The sequence below is a fragment of the Ruditapes philippinarum genome, unplaced genomic scaffold, assembly GCF_026571515.1.
Source record: "Ruditapes philippinarum isolate M1 unplaced genomic scaffold, ASM2657151v2 ctg250_1_1_1_1, whole genome shotgun sequence".
Classification (NCBI taxonomy): Eukaryota; Metazoa; Mollusca; class Bivalvia; order Venerida; family Veneridae; genus Ruditapes; species Ruditapes philippinarum.
Window position 1 is genome coordinate 227,407 of NW_026860535.1, and position 22,095 is coordinate 249,501.

The following is a 22,095-nucleotide window of genomic DNA, read 5'->3' on the forward strand; positions in this document are numbered from 1 at the left end:
TACAAACTTAAAAGATAACAATGAAATTGTCGGTACCCATGGCTTGTTTTCCCATAGCACACTGGTATGTATTCCTGGGTGACTGGTTATGATGAGGGTACGGGATAAGACCAGCACATACACCCAGAATGGTGAATGGTTCAATCTCTAAATGTGTCGAATTTCTGTAACATATATCATATTATTATTACATCTTATGTTATTGAATTATTACACCTTATAATATTGTATTATTACACCTTATGTTATTGTATTATTACACCTGACATCATTGTGTTTGAAGCTGTTAAACAAACAAGAGACAGCAAATTTATAACAAGAGGGCCATGATGGCCTTGAAATCGCTCACCCATATATGGGCCCCCGGGGCAAGCCAATTTAAACACAGGGGCTTTTATTTGAATAAACTTGGTAGACACCCATTTGATAAATATCTTAGATCTAGCTGTAAGAAGATTTTTTAAAGTTTTTACTATACACATATAGGGAAAAACTCTGGGTGGAGTCAATTTTTATCCCTAGGGCTTTTATTTGAACAAAAATGGTAGTCACTCACTAGGAGATAGTTCTAAACTCTAGCTCTTTGGGTTTTTTAAAGGAAGTATTTTTAAGTTTTTACTATAAACATATAAGGAAAATCAATGATCCCCGGGGCGGGGCCAATTTTGACCTCAGGGCCCTTATTTGAACAAACTTGGTAGATACCCACTAGAAGATGATTTATGCTTAATATCTAAGCTCTAGCTAATTGGGCTTTTTAAAATAAGATTTTTTAAGTTTTTACTATATACAAATAAGGAAAATCAATGACCCCCCGGGGCGGGGCCAATTTTGACGCCAGGGCATTTATTTGAACAAACTTGGTAGACACTGACTAGATGATGTTTCATGCCAAATATATAAGCTCTAGCTCTTTTGGTTTTCTAAAAGAAGATATTTTAAGTTTTTTCTTTCGGTTGCCATGACAACCAGAGTTCTGCTTAGAATTAAATTCTTTGAACAATTTTAAAAGTTCACTAGCAAAGGAACATTCTTGTGAAGTTTGAATGAAATTAGCTTAGCGGTTTATGAGGAGATGTTGTTTAAAGTAAAAGTTTACAGCCGAACGCCGGACGAAAAGCGATCACAAAAGCTCACCATGTCACTTTGTGACAGGTGAGCTAAAAAATTGAAGTTATGTAAACATATTAACAATTTTATTTCAAATCTATTGAAATTACCCTAAGCTATTAGCATCATTGGACAATCGTAGAAAATTGTTGGCAAATAAATCACCTTATCCTTGCAAATCTATATATATGTCATTTATGAACATTGTCTCTCATAAGGTGTTGCTCTACAGAGGTTATACACTCATACAGCAGATACTTACGATGTAATTTCTTTCTCATATAATGAGATCATGCAGTCATTTTCTTCATTTACATCTAAATACTCAACTAAACCTTCTTTCAGAAAGTCCTCAAAACATCGGAAACCCTGAGATAACTCTTGTATGTGCTTTGTTTTCACTAGTGGTTTCCCTTTGCTTACTATAATATATGGTCTGTAAAGAAAGGTAGATTACATTAAGAAAAATAGCAAAATTTGAAGACTTCCTGCTAGAAAAAATTGCAAAAATTTATTTTGGAAAAATCTGTCAATTCTAAATGGCATGACATTCTCATAATAAACAGTATACATGTAGAAAGTTTGAAGAGAATACATGTAGTTTGAAAATAGTTTTTGAGAAAATGGATGTTAACAAAAAGGTTAATCAATGCCAATGTCAACAAAGCTCTTCAAAAAGTGGAGCAAGAAATGCAGTGTCAAATAACAATTTTGCTGTTTTTTTTCTTCTTTAATTTTCATATAGTTTACAGTATCATGTGATAAAAAAATCTAACATTTGTTGATATTCTACATGGACTTACATCAAAACTCATCCAAATGATATACATGTATTGTCATCGGGTTAACTCCTATTAAAATATATAAGGAGTTACACCATTATAATATATAAGCTGCAGAAATATTACAGTACGCACCTACAGACTCTGCCAGCATCTGATGAGATATATACACATCTGTGGGAATGGCTAGGACAAATAGACACAAACTCATTTATATATCCCGCCCTCCTCATCAGACGGAACGTATAGACAAGTCTCTTGTAGTTACGTATTACTCCAAGTATATTACCTGAAAATACATCATTACAATTTACAATATATGTGGTTTGCGTAGGAAATTGATATTAGATTTGAGTGCATAGTTGTAGAATAATGCACAGTTTAAGACACAGGAATATAATCACAAAGGCCAATAGCATTTGCACCATGCAAGATAAATATTTATTTCCATTCTACCATGAATTGATAATAAAAAAGAGAATTCTTAAAAATATGTTGAATTACATTGAGCGTAGAAGTAATTTTCCTGATGTATTTGGTTCATTGACATCATAAATGGCGACATATGAAATGTTAAGACTTATTTTTATGATGTTTAGTTCAGTGTAAGATCGGAATATATTTCACCGAATGAGTACCAAAGAGGTGAAATATATTTCGATCTTACACTAAACTAAATAAACTTTCTTTTTATTATATGTAAAGAAACGTTTTAAAAAGACATTTAACCTAATACTAAATGAAAAGCGTGCCAAATAATAATACAACGTGACATCATTTACGATGTCACGTCATTAGGTTGGTTTCCAGTACTGTGCACGCTGGTAATTCACTGAAACAATGTTAAGGGGCTTAAATTCAAAACAGTGAAATTATCAAATTGATAATAATGCACATGACTGCCCTATCTGTCTGATAAGAGTAGTTTAAAGCATGGAATAATTTTACATAACATCACATCAATACTATAACTTTGCAGCTTTACTGCTGGAGGAAGATCTCATGTGCATCACCTAGCATCATCAGTCACAAGTAGAACAACCAAGTTCTATAAGTGACATGCAGCTTGATAGCTTCATTATATGACAGAACAGATAGTCCCCCATTTCATTCTATTAACCTTCAGCAGTGAGGGGCAAGAGATAATTAACCTAAAAGCTTCACCATGATGGTCTGTAGATTTTTCAATGTCACTAAATTCTAGTATCAATATAATCAATATATAGAGGGATAAGTAAGTATATATATATATATTTTTTATTAGGTTTTACATTGCACCAACACTGTATATGTCATATGACGGCCTTTCAGCTTTACTGGTGGAGGAAAACCTCAGGTGCACTTCTGTGCGTTATTTTAGGCACAAACTGGCATCAGATTAAAACCAATGACGCTCTGTAAGGTTGCTGGATAGCTTTCTCACATGAAAGAATCCAAGACGTTGCAACAGATGTGCACCCATGTTCAATTGATTAAAGTTCATACAGTACAACCTATGCATAGCAATTACCTCATTACAACAGCAGCACCAATTTTTCCACAAGTACTGCTTCACAATAAATTTTCCTCTGAAAAGCAACACCTTACAGCTACAACAAAAGTCTTGTCTCCCAAGGTGTGTTGCTCTACACAGATTGTACTGTATTTTGCATAAAGCTGTTTTGGATTTCAAAAAGTTTCTCAGCATAAGTTTTGCTACAATCATAAAGTTGGTTGGTTGATACTTTGGTGATATTTGCCTTTTTCATGATATTTCTAATCTCAACCATGCATTGTCTTATATGTATGAAATGTAACTAGTAATATAAGAAATTTCTTACCATTAAGGAAAACAATATAAACTAATTTGCTGGTGATTTCTGCACCACTCAGTAACTGTATATCCTCTACACCAAGGTTGAAGGCCAGTCGTATAATTGGGGCCTCATCATGGTCTGTGGTAATATGTGTCATCAATGCAAGATTCTTGACTAAACCACAAGCCTAAACATATTGATAATAATTGTGTCAGTCGATTGTCACCTTAACATCCATCCTAGCCCACCAGAGAAATAACGTGAAATATGACTTTTGGGTTATTAAACCTACTATTAAAGCCCTACTCTGCATAGGCAGTCAGTTTGTAGAAATAATACTTAAAGGTCTTTGTTTTTTTGTTTGTTTTTCTGTTGTTTTTTACGCCCGATTTAACACATTTTTAGTCATGTCTTGGCAGTCAATCCCCATGCTTTTCTGGATAACTAACATGATTTTAAATTAGTTGTGAGAGTCAAATGACTGCTTGACTCAATGTTTGAGATCAATTGTCACACAGAAATTACGCCTCACCCGAGAATCCAACCAGCAACTCGTGCACTCACTATTTGAACTAAGCAGGCGGGCCCACTATAAGTACCCACATTGATAATTGGACAGTATCTACCCTACTATGGTCCCAAAACCACAACATCAACTTTTCAATAAGGTGAAAGTTGAAAAGTATAAACTTGGCAAATTTCCCTACCACAAGTATTTCCTCCAGTTGAAACATTTATGTTTTCTCTCCTGATGATAAAAAATTTAGCTCTTCTATCTCATTCAATGATGTAGACACAGTGGTAACACTGACAAATATTACATGCTAATTTTTTTTCCAATGAACAAAAAAATATTTTCACCTTTAAAATTGAATATTTAAGATGAATTCAAGGCATATGCTAAGTGTATGTGATTGGTACAGATACTTGGTGACTATGCTTGCTTTAAATGCTTGGCGTCTGTGCCTAATATGTATGACTGGTATAAATGCTTGTTTCATATGATTAACTTGTAAATGGTAAATATACAGGCTTGGTGTATATTCCTGATGTAACTGCTAGGTGTATATGCTTATTGAATATGCTTACCTCTCCCTCAGGTGTATCTGATGGACACAACATTCCCCATTGAGATGGCTGCAGAGATCTAGGACCACTTACTTTACGTGTTTTCTCAAACTGTAAACAAAATGGTCATAATAACTCAATTTCACTCAACAGAACCTTTACAGTCCTTAAAGATTTGAAAGTAAGGTAACAGTATGAGTACATATCCCAATAAAGACAATTATCTTACAAAAGTAAGCTACAATGCTGAAAGAAAGGTGAAGAGGAAGAACACCTAACAGATTGTGGGTCAATACCCTTCAGAGTTGAGATATTCCTTTGGTTTCTTCAATCCAGTCCACATTGATGCAATAACAGCTTAGGACACCTTGGGAGCAGCCATGTAATGCAACTTTTAGTGCTTAGGTTTGATGTAAGAAGAAAATGACAAATCCAAACTATAATTATATTGTTCCCTAGAAGTTGAGAAAACACTCATGAGAATAGTGAAAATTAAAGGAAACGGAAGTATGGTGTTTACCTGTGAAGATATCCTAGTCATCATTCCAAGAGCTGAGATATAGGACAATCTTGATAGTACCTGTGTTACACCTGCTCGATCCATCTTAAATCTCTTAATTGTCCAATTACCCTGAAGTAAAATACACATCTTTAGATATACAAATATACTTACACATATAATAAGTCTTTTATATAGCAGTTACAGATTTTTGACAACTGTCAAATCACATGAGGGTATTTAGACACGCTGCTTGCAAAATTTTATTACTTCATGGCGAAAATCCCTTAAATTTATTTTATTAGGACAACATTTAAGATCATTGAATAGGTTTAGAAACAGCTTTGCTGCAGAATACATAGCCAATGATAAAAATGTCTACATAAACAGATTTACAATAAATCATATATTAACTTCTGAAAGGGCGTTTTTTTTTCTGATACAGTGGACTCTCGTTATCTCGAAGTCATCGGGACCGTCAAAAAATATCGAGATAACGAAATGTCGAGATATACATATAAGGGTTTGAATAAGGCAGAAACTGATTTTTAGAAAAGACATGTGCATAGTTTATGTCAAATTAACCAGATATCCCCATGTCTTGTTTTCATAGGCCTAGTCAATATTTATCAAAGTCACATAAGCGGATGTTTACCAGCGGAAATACGGGTGTCTGTGATAAAAACACATACTGAGGTTTAATCAGTAATACACCAATAAAGTGAAAACATTGTTTTCAGGGTGGTTGATCCGGATATCCTCTCGGGTTATTTATTGGGTCTTTCTCGAGATTGTTCGACCGCTGATGGATTTGGTGGTGATGTTGTGAAACAATATTGCAACGATAGCGTTTCTATACTTTCACTATTTCATTTACATTTAAAGTCATAATGAATTGATACAGTGTTCGAATATTTATAAAGAACGTAAAATTCACTCATTTTAGACATAAGTCAATCAACACGCTAGATTATTATTTATAAAAACAGCTTTACTTGTTACAAACATAATCATCATTATGACACGGGGTATTGAGCAATTATTGTCTAGTTTGTGTTTTTCACACGTCTGGAGGAACAGACGAAAGAAAATTATTAGTCGAGATAAACAAAGTATAATAGTGTGAAAATAACTGTTGGGGCTGAAATTTTACATTGAGATACTGAAAATATCGAAATAAAAATATCGAGATAAACAAATATTTCCAATATAGATAAAGAAGGAAGAAAATCGGGACTTTCAAAATTTCATCGAGATAACGAAATATCGAGAAATGCGATGTCGAGATAACGATAGTCGACTGTAGTAGTGTATATTTGTGATTAGTGAGACCACTAACTTACAGAAGATATAGTATGAACCAATCAGTTACACTAACTTACAGAAGATAAAGCATGAATCTGTCTGTTACACAAACTTACAGAACATATAGCATGAACTAGTCTATTACACTAAATAACAGAAGATATAGCATGAACCAGTCCGTTTCACTAACTTACATAAGATATAGCATGAACCAGTCTGTTCACTAACTTACAGAAGATATAGCATGAACCAGTCTGTTCACTAACTTACAGAAGATATAGCATGAACCAGTCTGTTCACTAACTTACAGAAGATATAGCATGAACCAGTCTGTTACACTAACTTACAGAAGATATGGCATGAACCAGTCCGTCACATTTACTTTAGAAGATATAGCATGAACCAGTCTGTTCACTAACTTACAGAAGATATGACATGAACCAGTCAATTACAATAACTTTCAGAAGATATTGCATGAACCAGACTGTTACACTAACTTACAGAAGATATAGCATAAACCAATGAACCAGTCCGTTACACTTACTTACAGAAGATATGGCATGTATGGCATGAACCAGTCCGTTACACTTACTTATAGAAGATATGGCATGAGCAAGTCCATTACACTAACTTACAGAAAATATAGCATGAACCAGTCTGTTACACTAACTTACAAAAGATATAGCATGAACCAGTCTGTTCACTAACTTACAGAAGATATAGCATGAACCAGTCTGTTCACTAACTTACAGAAGATATAGCATGAACCAGTCTGTTCACTAACTTACAGAAGATATAGCATGAACCAGTCTGTTACACTAACTTACAGAAGATATAGCATGAACCAGTCTGTTCACTAACTTACAGAAGATATGGCATAAACCAGTCTGTTACACTAACATGAACCAGTCAGTTATACTTACTTACAGAAGATATAGCATGAACGAGGAGTACGTTACACTAACTTACAGAAGATAAGCATAAACCAGTCTGTTACACTAACTTACAGAAGATATAGCATGAACCAGTCTGTTCACTAACTTACAGAAGATATGGCATGAACCAGTCCGTCACATTTACTTTAGAAGATATGACATGAACCAGTCAATTACAATAACTTTCAGAAGATATTGCATGAACCAGACTGTTACACTAACTTACAGAAGATATAGCATAAACCAATGAACCAGTCCGTTACACTTACTTACAGAAGATATGGCATGTATGGCATGAACCAGTCCGTTACACTTACTTATAGAAGATATGGCATGAGCAAGTCCATTACACTAACTTACAGAAAATATAGCATGAACCAGTCTGTTACACTAACTTACAAAAGATATAGCATGAACCAGTCTGTTCACTAACTTACAGAAGATATAGCAAGAACCAGTCTGTTCACTAACTTACAGAAGATATAGCATGAACCAGTCTGTTCACTAACTTACAGAAGATATAGCATGAACCAGTCTGTTACACTAACTTACAGAAGATATAGCATGAACCAGTCTGTTCACTAACTTACAGAAGATATGGCATAAACCAGTCTGTTACACTAACATGAACCAGTCAGTTATACTTACTTACAGAAGATATAGCATGAACGAGGAGTATGTTACACTAACTTACAGAAGATAAGCATAAACCAGTCTGTTACACTAACTTACAGAAGATATAGCATGAACCAGTCTGTTCACTAACTTACAAAAGATATGGCATGAACCAGTCAGTTATACTTACTTACAGAAGATAGAGCATGAAGGAGGAGTATGTTACACTAACTTACAGAAGATAAGCATAAACCAGTCTGTTACACTAACTTACAGAAGATATAGCATAAACCAGTCAGTTATACTTACTTACAGAAGACATAGCATGAACCATGTCATTACACTAACTTACAGAAGATATAGAGGATATTTGTTTGTTTTGCATTTACTGAGTGAACAACAGATGCAATATCTTCATGAGTGGCATAGCCACGAGTGAAAATATAATAGCTGGTGTTCACAAATGAAATATATTTCAGTCTTATATGTAAAACAAATAAATTTTCTTCTCATTTCAAGCTTTTTAAGTGATTGTAAATATTTTTTACTGATTTTGCCGCGTAACATCGCGCATTCTCCTTTATGACATCATCACATCATGACGTCACATCATCAATTTTGAAATATAGTTCTGTCAAATTTCTCTAATTTTGTTACATTTTTTTCACGAAGTGTGATGACATGGACTGTCATTTTCTAAAGAAGCAAAATGTATGTATGAAGGCATTTAGATTTACCCTTGTCCGTCCGTCCGTCCGTCTGTCTGTTCACTTTTGTGTCGCCTGTAACTCAAAAAGTATTTGACCTAGAGTCATGAAACTTTACAGGAATGTTGATCAGCATGTGTAGTTGTGCACCTGGGTTTTTTCGTGTGGATATTTTTAGTATTTTCAGAGTTATTGCCCTTGACTTAGTTAAATTTTGCAATTTTCAACTTGTGTCGCATGTAACTCAAAAAGTATTTGACCTAGAGTCATGAAACTTTACAGGAATGTTGATCAGCATGTGTAGTTGTGCACCTGGGTATTTTTGTCAGGATATTTTTAGTATTTTCAGAGTTATTGCCCTTGACTTAGTAAAATTTTGCATTTTTCAACTTGTGTCGCATGTATTTCAAAAAGTATTTGACCTAGAGTCATGAAACTTTACAGGAATGTTGATCAGCATGTTTAGTTGTGCACCTGGGTATTTTCGTGTGGATATTCTTAGTATTTTCATAGTTATTGCCCTTGACTTAGTAAAATTTTGCAATTTTCAACTTGTGTCGCACGTAACTCAAAAAGTATTTGACCTAAGGTCATGAAACTTTACAGGAATGTTGATCAGCATGTGTAGTTATGCACCTGGGTATTTTTGTCTCGATATTTTTAGTATTTTCAGAGTTATTGCCCTGGAGTTAGTAAAATTTGGCAATTTTCAACATGTGTCGCACGTAACTCAAAAAGTATTTGACCTAGAGTCATGTAACTTTACAGGAATATTTATCAGCATGTGCAGTTGTGCACCAGGTATTTTCGTGTGGATATTCTTAGTATTTTTAGAGTTATTGCCCTTCACTTAGAAAATTTTTGCAATTTTCAACTTGTGTCGCAAGTTTCTCAAAAAGGATTTGACATAGTCATTAAACCTTATGGGCAGGTTGCTCAGCATATTTTAGATTTGCACCTGGGGTTTTGCTTGTGGATTTATCCAGTATTTGTAGAGTTATTTCCCTTGACTTAGTAAAAAGATTGACAGAACTATGGCGCGGTGGGGGCACCCGTGTCATATGGACACATTTCTAGTTTTTTCCAGATATTTCATTAGTTTTGATATTCTTTCATCCACATCCACATGTAGTCCGGCTACAGTGAAAATTATATTTTATAAATTTTACTAGTGGTTTATCAGAATATAATCATCTGATATATAACAATAACACACTGGAAAGCATTAAATAAATAGCATGAACCAGACTGTTACACTAACTTACAGAAGATATAGCATGAACCAGTCCATTTGTTATCTGATCTTGTCTCATATGTTTTACAATATCAAACTGGGCTGCTCTTGGCTTTGGTATGGTCACATCAGCTATCTTCTTCAACTAGAAAAAAGTGATAGATCATACATTATCAATGCAGGTAAAACAATTAAATTTCATCAGGCAAAATGCTACATAAATATAAAAGTAGTTCTGCAAAGCCTTTGTTAAGGCCAAAGCTAAAGAAGTTTTGTTTCTGGTCTCCAACCAAAGTTTAGGCAAGTAGGAATATCTTTTTGAAACAAATAATTGTTAGGTAATTTTAAAATAATTCTATACAATATATTTTTATATAATTATCTATTAGACACAGTCCTGTGATTTCACAAAAAGTGTATTTTCAGACAATAATGAAGAAAATTTGGTTATGTCAATAACCCACTTTTAGACCGACTTAATGGTTAGAATGTAATGTCACTTGGTGATATTATGTAATGTTGAATGATGCAGTTATGGCAATTAAAACAATTAATCATGTAAGGAATAATAATATCCATTATAACATTCAAAGCATTTCTGTTCCTACCTCTGCATTGAATTTCTTAAAGAGATCTTCAAAGAGTAATGATATAAGTGAGCCAGCTAACTCCAACCTCTTGTTACCATAGTAATCTCTGTCGTCTGCCTTCACCATTCCTAACTGAGCTTGTATTACACGACGTACCATCAGTGCCAGATATACAGCTTTCAACTTGAAATTCCATTCTACAACCTTTGAAATAAATGTTTGAGATTAATAATTATTGTCACTGAGAAGTTTCGCCTTGTCTGAGAATCAAACAAACTCCCCCTGACTATAAATCATATACTCTCCTTATCAAGCTAAGCAGTCATACATAGAATTTTTTAACAAGACCTGCATTTTGAATGAGATCTCTGAAAAACTTTTTGAAGTCTGAAAAATATTCACATAACAGGGCCAGCAAGATATGATTTTGACTTTCTTGTCCAATTTTTATTGGAAGCATTTTTTCACTTGTCCGAATTATATCTATACAGTAAATTATTGAAAATTTCCACTTGTCCTTGCAGGCTGTGAGAAAATTTTGAAAATAAGAACAATTGATTTTCCTACCCCTTTAGACAATACAGACTTTATTAGCATTACCACTCAGGCAGATAAATCAAAACTAAACACAGTAAAACACGAATTGGTACATGACCCTTGACTACTAAATGTACAACATTATAAAGTAATGGATAAGTCAGAAGTACACAAGACAAGAATTTGTAACAGAGTTACCAACGTCCCCCGCCTCGGGGAAGTTTTATATAAATTCTTAAAATTGTGCTATTTCAAAGTTTGAGGTATGGATTTCAGGACTTTCAGTACAAAATTATGATCAATGTTAGATCTGCAAATGCAGCAATAAATTTATTAAAGAAATACTAGTAAAATGAAACACGGAATTTAAAATTCTACCATGTTAACCTTTGACCTCTAAGTGTGATCCTTTCAAAGATAAGAAAGTTATGGACCGGACACAACATATACCATCAAATAGACAATGTTGACCTTGAATGAGCAAGTGCGACCTTGACCCTGGAAATAGGGGTGTGGTTGATGCGCATGACACATCTTCTTATTATAACAAACATTTGTGCCAAGTTATTTCAGATTCCTTTTCATTAATGAAAAAGTTATGGACCCGACACAAAATATACCCTGTAATAGACCATATTAACATTTGACCTCCAAGTGTGACCTTGACCTTGGAGGTAGGTGACCGGTTGTTGCGCATGACACATTGTCTCATTATTGTAAACAATTGTGGCAAGTATTTACAAAATCCCTTAAAAGATAAGAAAGTTATGGACCGGACATGACATATACCATCAAATAGACAATGTTGACCTTGAATGAGCAAGTGCGACCTTGACCCTGGAGGTAGGGGTCTGGTTGTTGCGCATGACACATTGTCTTATTATAACAAACATTTGTGCCAAGTTATTTCAGATTCCTTTGATAAATGACAAAGTTATGGACCGGACACGAAAGTGTGACGGACAGATGGACAGACGGACGTACTCACAAAATGGTACTTATGTGACTTTTCCTTTGATCTTTTTGGCCATTTTTAGTCACACAAGGCTTAAAAAAAGACACACAAGTAAAAACGGAATGAATAGGATCAAAGAGAATTTACTGTTACCCAGTCACACAAGTACCTCTGGGTTCGTACGGAGGGACAGACGGACGGAGCCTATTACTATATCCCCCTTTTTTCTTCGAAAAGGCGGGGGACAATAAAAGACTTACTGGTACATGAGCTAGAACTACACCATGTAAAACATCCCTTGCTTCATCAACCTTTGTCTTTTTTGGTCCTCCCCACATTCGTCTCTGTCGAATACGATTCCCAATATATTTCAAAGCCTACAAGAAAAAAGAAAATGTATATTAACCATAGTTGCTGAATAGATAAAACAATACGTAGGAAATTAAGTGCCTAGAAACTTGTTTATACAGGTTATCTGGATAACATAAACCTTTGACAATGAACACAGCCATGCATGGGGCCACTCTCAACTTTTTCTTACTTCCAAAGGCAAACACATTAGAAGAACAACATTGTAGTGAATGGTATAAAAAAACAACATATTTTAGTGTACAGAATTCAATTAAATTTCAAATTTTTCCTGTACTGGGCAGGAACCAGTTTCCGGGCAGAATTCGAGTTTTTTTTAATTGTCTATTTTTTTCATAATAAACATGCATTAATAAAACTATCATACCAAAAACCTGAGTTCTAACTACGTCCGATAACACAAGCAATGTACAAACTGAAGGGTTAAATTAAGTTATCAAAAGTGTAAATTGTTCACTCTTGCAGAACCAGTTTCCGGACATATATTAAGCTGCTATTCATATCTGTTTTTAACTGATAATTATTCTAATATAACAAAAAAATTCTTCTCACATATTAGCTTTCTTATATAATTAAGCTGATTTACTGATAGGAAAAATAACGATCACGTGATGGGTCTCGGAATGACTGAAAAGTGAAACAGATATTTTTGTGTTTACGGCAGCAACGAAGTGCGAAAGTGGAGTAAACCTAGCTAAACACCGTTTTCCGATACGTTACAGATTTAGCTCTGGGGATTTACACCCAATGAACTTTCGAATGAAGTACATTGTGCATTAATTGCTACCCCAAATTATATCCCGAAATAAACAAAATATTGCGCATGCGCAGAACAATTTACATGCCCCAAAGGGATATAAGGCTGTTTTTAAAACACAGGTAAGATATCCTCACGAAATTTTAATGATGTATCAACTTGGAAGGAAGTTTATTTTCTCAAACAATCAAACCAAGCATCTTCATGACATATAATACCGATCGTCATCGATAAAGCCAAAATTAAGCCGTTATAATACTTGTCCGGAAACTGGTATTGTCCGGAAACTGGTTCCTGCCCAGTACAGTTAAAATCATTATCAAATAAAGTCATATTTGAATTATGTAACATGTTGCTTTAGTGTTGCTTTTCTTAAGTAAAAAGAATGGGAATGGGGAAGTGTCAGTTTATCTAGCATCCCTGTAAACAGTAAAAAATTATGGCTGATATGCAAGAATCCAAAAATTAGCCAAGAAAATGAAATGCTAGGTAAAGTATATATACCTGTAAATGAGTAAACACTCCCGCTTTATGACACTCCTCTAGACCCGGGGCTACAGCCGCTAGCACCTCCTCCTCACTACCTATCATCTGTACAAACTCCTGCTCACATTCAAACCCCATTGCTTTAAACACAATTGCTATTGGAATGTCCTGTATAATACAAAATATAATAAATAAATTACTAAAATTTTGAAAAGTTTGATAAATCACAGATTGTTATTTTCTTGCATATCAGACAGGATTATCTACCGTTTCAGTGTTGCTAGTTAACCCTGTCTTACACCCCCCATGTAAAACAAGTCGCGTGCTTTAAATGACGTCATTGCCCAGCTTTTATGAATGAATTGCGTTCTAAGGAATACGTCATTTTTCAATTATAAAGACGGGAATATCTAGCTCTCGGGTAACTGTTTAACGGAAACTCGGCAGAGCCTCGTTACCGCCGTAAACAGTTACCCTCGAGCTAGATATTCCGGTCTGTACCGGCAGGCGGTGTTTGATTCTTATAATGTGCTTCAGATAATTTTTTACCCCTACCAAGCTTTATAAATGTAATGAACTTATTCTGCTATGAATTTGGCACAGTCCACTATGAATGTGAGAGTTTTAAAATATCAAAATGGCAATACTAAGTGGCAAATGGTACACAGTACACGTCATTTTTCAATTATAAAGACGGGAATATCTAGCTCTCGGGTAACTGTTTAGCGGAAACTCGGCAGAGCCTCGTTACCGCCGTAAACAGTTACCCTCGAGCTAGATATTCCGGTCTGTACCGGCAGCCAGTGTAAGATTCTTATAATGTGCTTCAGATAATTTTTTACCCCTACCAAGCTTTATAAATGTAATGAACTTATTCTGCTATGAATTTGGCACAGTCCACTATGAATGTGAGAGTTTTAAAATATCAAAATGGCAATACTAAGTGGCAAATGGTACACAGTATACGTCATTTTTCAATTATAAAGACGGGAATATCTAGCTCTCGGGTAACTGTTTAACGGAAACTCGGCAGAGCCTCGTTACCGCCGTAAACAGTTACCCTCGAGCTAGATATTCCGGTCTGTACCGGCAGGCGGTGTTTGATTCTTATAATGTGCTTCAGATAATTTTTTACCCCTACCAAGCTTTATAAATGTAATGAACTTATTCTGCTATGAATTTGGCACAGTCCACTATGAATGTGAGAGTTTTAAAATATCAAAATGGCAATACTAAGTGGCAAATGGTACACAGTCTGGTCAGACTAAATGATTTTATGATCAATGAAAAAAGTGAATGTATGAGTGTATAAAGTAAAATAGTAATAAAAAAACAGTTACCTCGGAAAATGAGTTATGTTTAAGATAATACTTCTCATGTTTAACAAGAACATCTGTTTTACTTTTTCTCTCATGAGTTGAACTGAAATCAATTAAAAGTACATGTAAGTATACATTGTAATTAATGACCTAAATCTGGCAAAATAAAACAAGTCATGAAAAAATAAACATTTTAGCTTCTATACTGGTGTAGTGGGGTACTTAATGTTAAATTAAATTCCACAACTTGAAATCACTTTAGATGATGAATTTTGGAAAAGTTTCTTAATTCCTTTTCAAGAAAAGCGTTTTTAAAAGATGACCAAAATTACAACCTTACAATTATTCTGCAATTCATAGACCCTTTATTTTAACTTTTAATCCTTATATATTAGATATACCGATAAAAGATTGTAGTTACCTAGTAACAGAACAGATGATACTTCCCTTCCTACCAACATCAGTATCTACAATCATTCTATTCTTGGACAACTGTTCTTGTATCAATATTACCTTCTCTACACCTGTTATTATACATATATATGTGTACATAAATTTACTAAAACAAAACAAATAAGTATTATTACATATATTTAAAGAAACTGTCCTTGAGTTAAGTATAACAACTGCTAGGTAACAATAATATCATGGAAACTGCAATCCACCAACTATAACTATAAACAAGCGTGATGATATGGAGAACCATTCCTATTGTTAGATAGATATAATAAATGAAAATCATCATGGATGGAATATAAGTTCAGCATTCATTCAATCTTGTGTCAATTATATTGAGTCTTTTTTATGTTCCTGCATTTTACAGCTAATCATTCAAGCATTATCTTGTAAAGAATAAGATCAAGTCATAATTTTAGGGGGCAATTGATTCATATAATTTTTCTTATGTAGTGCATGATCAACTAGGCGATGCTACAACTTTGACATGTACACTATGTGTTCTCTTTTATAAATCTGTATTTTGTAAGAGAACAAATGGCTCAGGTTAACATTTAACACAGGGCTATAATGTACATTGTATAAATCTTTTATAAAGGTAGATCCTATGTAAATAAACAATTCTCATTTTATTAAAGGCATAGACAAATGGACCTATCAAACAGAGGATGGATCATGATGTGCTCTGATAAGTTCCCAGAACACATGTTTTGTCTTTTAGTACAGGAATCAAACAACTGATACCTCTAACAATAAAGTAGCCTCCAGGATCCATCGGACATTCATTTAATTTGGCCATCTCTGCTGGACTCTTAGCATTCAGAACACAATTTGAACTTCGTAACATAATAGGCATCCTACAAAATATAACACTCATATAAATACATATCAATGAAACAAATGAATGCTGGGGAAGCATACAGAATAATACTTTAGATCTTAAAATGTACAAAGCTATATATCTGCTGCCTGTAGTTAACAAAATGTTGTTTAAAACATGCAAAGTTCCAGAACGTTTTATTCTGTTTATGTGCAATTATTCATGTGTGCTTAATATGGCATAATGAACATTTGCTATATATTTTGATATATAGAACAGAAATCCACATTCTATTTTTCACTCAAATTCAAACAGTGTGATATGACTTATATTCCACTGACCATCATATATTTCAAGATCTCATTGAAAAGATCAAGGTAATTATTTTCACATAATGACATTTCTAAAACATTATGGATGTGTTCTAGAATTACAACATACCTTCCTATAGGTAGATTATTTCTGACTATACGCTGGTTCCCTCTAGTGTATTCAATATCAACTGTTATTGGTGCTGAATATGTCATGTCCCTCAGTCGACACTGTATCAAACAAATTTTTCATCATGTAATGTCAGAAGGTACAATACCAAATGTACATTTGTTATATTGTTTATTTTGCAGGCTTGGTTTGATTGATACTGATCATGTATATTGTGGAAAGTAAAAGCTACCATCTACACACCCTAGCATCAGCTTAAACATAATTGTTAATCATTTATCTCAGTAACTTAAAAGTCACAATTTTATACTATGAAAATATAACATAAGAATACTTTTTAATGATTCTTACTTTTCAGCTTTCTACTTTTGTTGTACTGATTTTTTTACCACTCATCATAATTGTTGTGATATTCTTACCATATTTTTGTTGTACTAAGCAACTTTTTAGTGGTTCTCTCAGCACATGAGCAACTACTTTTGTAGTTTTCTTACAACATAAGCATATCTATTTTTATAATATTCTTACCTCATGAGGGGATATTGGTTTGGTGATATTAAATCCTTCCTCCACATCTGGCATGCCCACATAAATGTTCAGATATCTTAAATAGAGACATTTGGTTAATATGAATTCCACATAGACTTTTGTGGTATATTAGTTTATACAGAATTCTATTTTAGTCTGACTGTGTAGGAAGTTAACAGCTTATAGACACACTATTGAATCCATTCCTGGAAACAACCAGTACTGAGCAATGAGTGCAAAATTTCTTGCTAAAGGAAACTATGGCTTGACCTTGACAGAGTTTCAATTCACATGGAAATTGTTTCTTAGATTTTATGTGGTATGTTAATTCAGATAATAATTCTAGTTAAAGCTACATTCATTATATAAAATATTGATAATAATTTAAATTAGTTTCTCTGCTTATACACCCTGTTTATAAATCTGGATTATGCTGTGAACAATTTCCCCTCTTTATGACCCTATCTCCTACACAGGCATAAAAGTAGTCCATTTGCATAAAAACAATTGACTTACATCATGATCTTCACTTAGCAACAATTTTTCAGTCTTTTGGGATGTAATATTTTTTCACTTAATTTAGAATATAATATATTTACTATTTTTTGGCTTATTTGGGATGTAAAATATTTACCACTTGCTTAACATGGGATGTGACAAACTTATGATGTATGTGATATATTGATTTCTTTCTTAACATTTTATGTGATAAATTCTACTGATAAATATGATATAGATAGGTCTACCTATATCTTATCATATTTTGAATATAACACACTTACTTCATGTAAAAGTTAGGGTCAGCATCACTTGTAATCTTATCATTAGCCTTCATGATTTCCTTTATCTGAAAATAATATCAAAAATATCAAATGAAAACTAAAAATGAACTACTTTGATTCTTTCAAATTTTCCTTCTTGCTCTTTGAAAACACTTCAAAACCTCCTAAGTCCTTAGTTGTATTGGAATGTCACTTTTTCATTTCATTATGAAAATTATATACATGTATTTTACACAGAGACCACTGCTGCTCCTCTTCTTTACATTGTTATAGACTAATTGTACTTCTAACATAAAACACTCATCACTGCCATTGACTGAGCAAAAGTGAATTTTAGCTTTTTAATAGGTGTAAATTTATTTGGGAAATTGATATAAAAAGTGAGTTGTTGTTGTTGTTGAATAATGCACTGTTTGACTTCAGATGATCAGTAATATATTTCTGATAAAGAACAAGTACTGTTATTTCTAAAAATTGTATCATATTGATATGGACATCCCTCAAACCTACATGTACACAAGAATTTAACAAGGTCAGGGGTTAAATTGCTTACATCAATGTTCACAAAATAGTTGAAGGAATCTATGTGCTGCTTGACAAGCCCTTTCACCTTGAGGAATGATGGCAATAACTTCCATTTCTCCTGAAAATAGTTAAAACAACCAAACATTTTATAAATTTACTACAAAAATATATAATTTAAACTGTTAAATCAGAAACAAGGATTGAAAAACAAATTAAGGGTCAAATAAAATTTTTCTGGTTTTACCTCCTCATTTCTTTCAAAAGAACTTAAACATGCAGAAAGTCAAATTCACAGAGAGCCTTATTTCATTACAAATCTTTAACCATGAATTTTCTAGGTTCAAAAATGATGTAATTCATTCAAAATCCATATGAGGATTATGGGCCTCATAGTGAATTGAATACTCAATAGTGCTTTATTTTTGTTTCGATTCAAGTCATCCGGTCTGAATCCCAAACACACATTCCATTTCTAAGTAAATAACAACAAAACCACTCTCAGGTAAATATTGTTGATTCAGTTCTTTATTTACATGTATATGTCTATTAAATTGAGTTGTCTATATGATTATTTTCTCTTATGCCCTACTTTGAAGACACATTTCTACGGTCAAAATGTTGAATTTTGTGTTTGATAAAGTAATGTTTATGTGTATTAAGACCCCAAAATCAGAGACACGGATAAATCTTTGTCTCTGCCAAAATCAATTGGGTACAGCGAAAAAACATCATATTATGTCCGTTAAATAGAGAATAACATGCTACTGTCTTTTGATATCAATTTTATCAGGCGAGGCTGATATGGGCTAGAAAGGGCGAGGCTTGCCGAGCCCTTTCTGCCCATATCAGCCGAGCCTGATAAAATTGATATCAAAAGACAGTAGCATGTTTTTCTATTTATCATGTAACACATAATAACTGTCAAAATAAAAAAAATAATCTACTTTTAAACAGCGAATTTCGTAAAAAAGGGGGATTTTTGTTCAAAGAAATAATTCTTGAAAACAAATTCCTCCGCCCCTGAAACTTAGAATTTGTTATTGGCGGCCATTTTTTCTTTCGAGTCGGATAAAAGATACAACAGAATGTAGGCCTGATACGATAAAATTCTTACCTTTAATTTAAACATCGATCCAAAAAATCCACTTAGAATCACATAAACTAAACTTTACTGCAATTTTTGTCTTGAATTGTCAAATTCAAAAGTTCACGATAATTTCAATCAAAGAAAAGTCAAATCGGCAATCAAACACAAGCTATACACACATGCGTCTTATTTTTTAAACGAAACAATTTGTTCACTTACTAAATAATAATCCGGCGAAATAAAGTAAACATTTACAAGTTCTCAAAGAAAATCGTCTAGCCTGTTTGTTATGATTACATGTATAGTATGACGTGAACATCGATGATGTCATTTGCAATAAAAATTATGACGTCACTTCATTTAGTTGGTGCTAAAACTATTCGCTATCTAATTTATTCGTAATTGAAATCGAAATAATAAATATCGCACCTTGATTCAAGACTTGTAAGAGATTACATTGTAGAATTCACATGCTGATGAAAATGAGAATATAAGCAATTGAAAAAAGTCCGTTAAAATGGGCGGGGCTTATTTTTGATATCAGGTTACTGACCTGATATCAAAAATAATTATCAGGCAAGTGTTATCGGGCAGTTACCATAGTAGTTGCATGATAAAATGAAGGACTACCTTATTACATTATTATTATTTATTCCATCTTGATTTGAATAATTTGAATAAAATCTGGGGCTTCAAATAGTAATTTAAGTCCCAGATAAATTAAGATTTTATTATGGCCCAAAGACTTTATATAAATTTTCAATAGTTGGGATATCTTTCCATTATATCTTTCTATGCAACATCTTAACAACCAATATAGTCATATTAATTATGAGTGAAACTGGATGTTTAAGTCTAAAACAGGTAGAGTCGCTTATAATCATTTAAGTACCAACACATAGTCATAGGTCGAATTGGACGAGGAGCGAATCCCTCCTAGTCCTAGCCATATAACAGTTTAAGAAAGAATATCGTACATGTCATTTGTTTTTAAGATTAATGAAATCTTTACCTCAATCTCCTTGACAGGAGCAGCCAACTTCTCCCGGTTTAAATTCGATAGGTCGCCCATACTTTTTTAACAACTTGTGAAACTTTATGAACCCGAAATTATTGCCTTCATGGGGGCAGCCATACTGTTCTATTCAGTTTAAGGATATTTTGTAACTCACAGTATACGGAATACGGAACACCCATGATCCGGTATCGTAATAAATTTTTATTCAATAACATTTATAGATAATGAAATAAAAAACACGCTTGACACGCCTGTTAATTGAAATACACAATTGCCTATACCTATATAACTTTCTTTTCTAGAGCTCTCAACAACTGGAAAAACCTCCTAATGTAATATTCAATCTAGTCATCTTTTTAGAAAGGTGACATCGATAAACAATTAAAATCATACCCTAATATTTTTATTTTCAATACCTTTCACTCTGTTATTTTATCTTTAAACTGAAGCACCTAGTAGATCTTATAATATTTTATATATGGTATACTGCTAACCTCTCGTGCGTTACAGGCAGGAATATCGTGCACATCGGATGCGTTAATAATTAACGGTGTCAGAGAAGTTAAATCCTTAAAAAAATTCAGGACAGTGAGAGACTTTGTTAAGATATTTTTTTATTATAAACAGTGAAAATTAAAAGTAAAATCACAAATTCTGTATCTTAACCACCGCCTGTTTGAATTGGTCAAGATCAGGCAGGGTGACAGAATTAATTGGAAACTGGTTCCGAACGTGATACGTACAGTGTTTGGTAGTTTGAATTGACTAGTGGCTACTAGGATGCCGTAGGATAAATTTCATGAAAGAGTTTTCATTAGAACAGTTTTTATGTTTATATTAAAACAATAGCAAACGAGTTTAACTGGTAAAAATAAATAAATAAAAATACACCAGGTCCCGATAAGTACATCATTGCATGCATTTTCATTCTAAACGAAATGAATAGATGAATTTCATTTTCGCATTTAATTAAAGGTTTGTTTAATTGTACCATTGTTATAAAATAGTTCTATAATAAATTCATTACTTCGCATCAATAATCAATATACAGACCAATGTAACACTTCCCATGTTAAATGTCTGAAACGGACTTGTCTTTTTTAATCGGAACAAAACTATACATCATTTTAGTTAAATTTTTAAAAAAAAAGTACTGACTGAATAGCGTACAGTGCAGTCCATGCACGATCAGATGGCACAGATGTGTAAATTCAGTTGCCGTTAGCAGGGTTAAGTTTGAAATGTTTATACCATGTACCTCTATTTGAATGTTGTACCGATCCAGTCGATGTCCTCAATGGTGTACCTTTCAGAAACACTTCGCATCCAATCATAGATGATTGTCCGTTTAAAAAAGCCGAGGGACACGTTTAT

General features: G+C 33.4%; 1 protein-coding gene across 1 annotated transcript in view; it reads right to left on the minus strand.

The window, feature by feature from the left end:
• Positions 1-20,877, minus strand: part of LOC132760498 (DNA-directed RNA polymerase III subunit RPC2-like) — a 29,237-nt gene extending 8,360 nt beyond the window's left edge. The window contains exons 1-18 of the mRNA XM_060752486.1: positions 20,716-20,877; positions 18,645-18,734; positions 18,092-18,156; positions 17,310-17,385; positions 16,782-16,882; positions 16,265-16,377; positions 15,486-15,588; positions 15,086-15,167; positions 13,764-13,913; positions 12,394-12,510; positions 10,660-10,845; positions 10,083-10,196; positions 5,277-5,387; positions 4,778-4,867; positions 3,713-3,875; positions 2,028-2,181; positions 1,373-1,546; positions 37-164 (exon numbers count right to left, since the gene is read on the minus strand). Of these exons, the coding sequence (XP_060608469.1) occupies positions 37-164; positions 1,373-1,546; positions 2,028-2,181; positions 3,713-3,875; positions 4,778-4,867; positions 5,277-5,387; positions 10,083-10,196; positions 10,660-10,845; positions 12,394-12,510; positions 13,764-13,913; positions 15,086-15,167; positions 15,486-15,588; positions 16,265-16,377; positions 16,782-16,882; positions 17,310-17,385; positions 18,092-18,156; positions 18,645-18,734; positions 20,716-20,775 (2,077 nt within the window). The 5' untranslated portion in view covers positions 20,776-20,877. The remainder of the gene's footprint in view (positions 1-36; positions 165-1,372; positions 1,547-2,027; positions 2,182-3,712; positions 3,876-4,777; positions 4,868-5,276; positions 5,388-10,082; positions 10,197-10,659; positions 10,846-12,393; positions 12,511-13,763; positions 13,914-15,085; positions 15,168-15,485; positions 15,589-16,264; positions 16,378-16,781; positions 16,883-17,309; positions 17,386-18,091; positions 18,157-18,644; positions 18,735-20,715) is intronic.
• Positions 20,878-22,095: the final 1,218 nt, after the last annotated feature.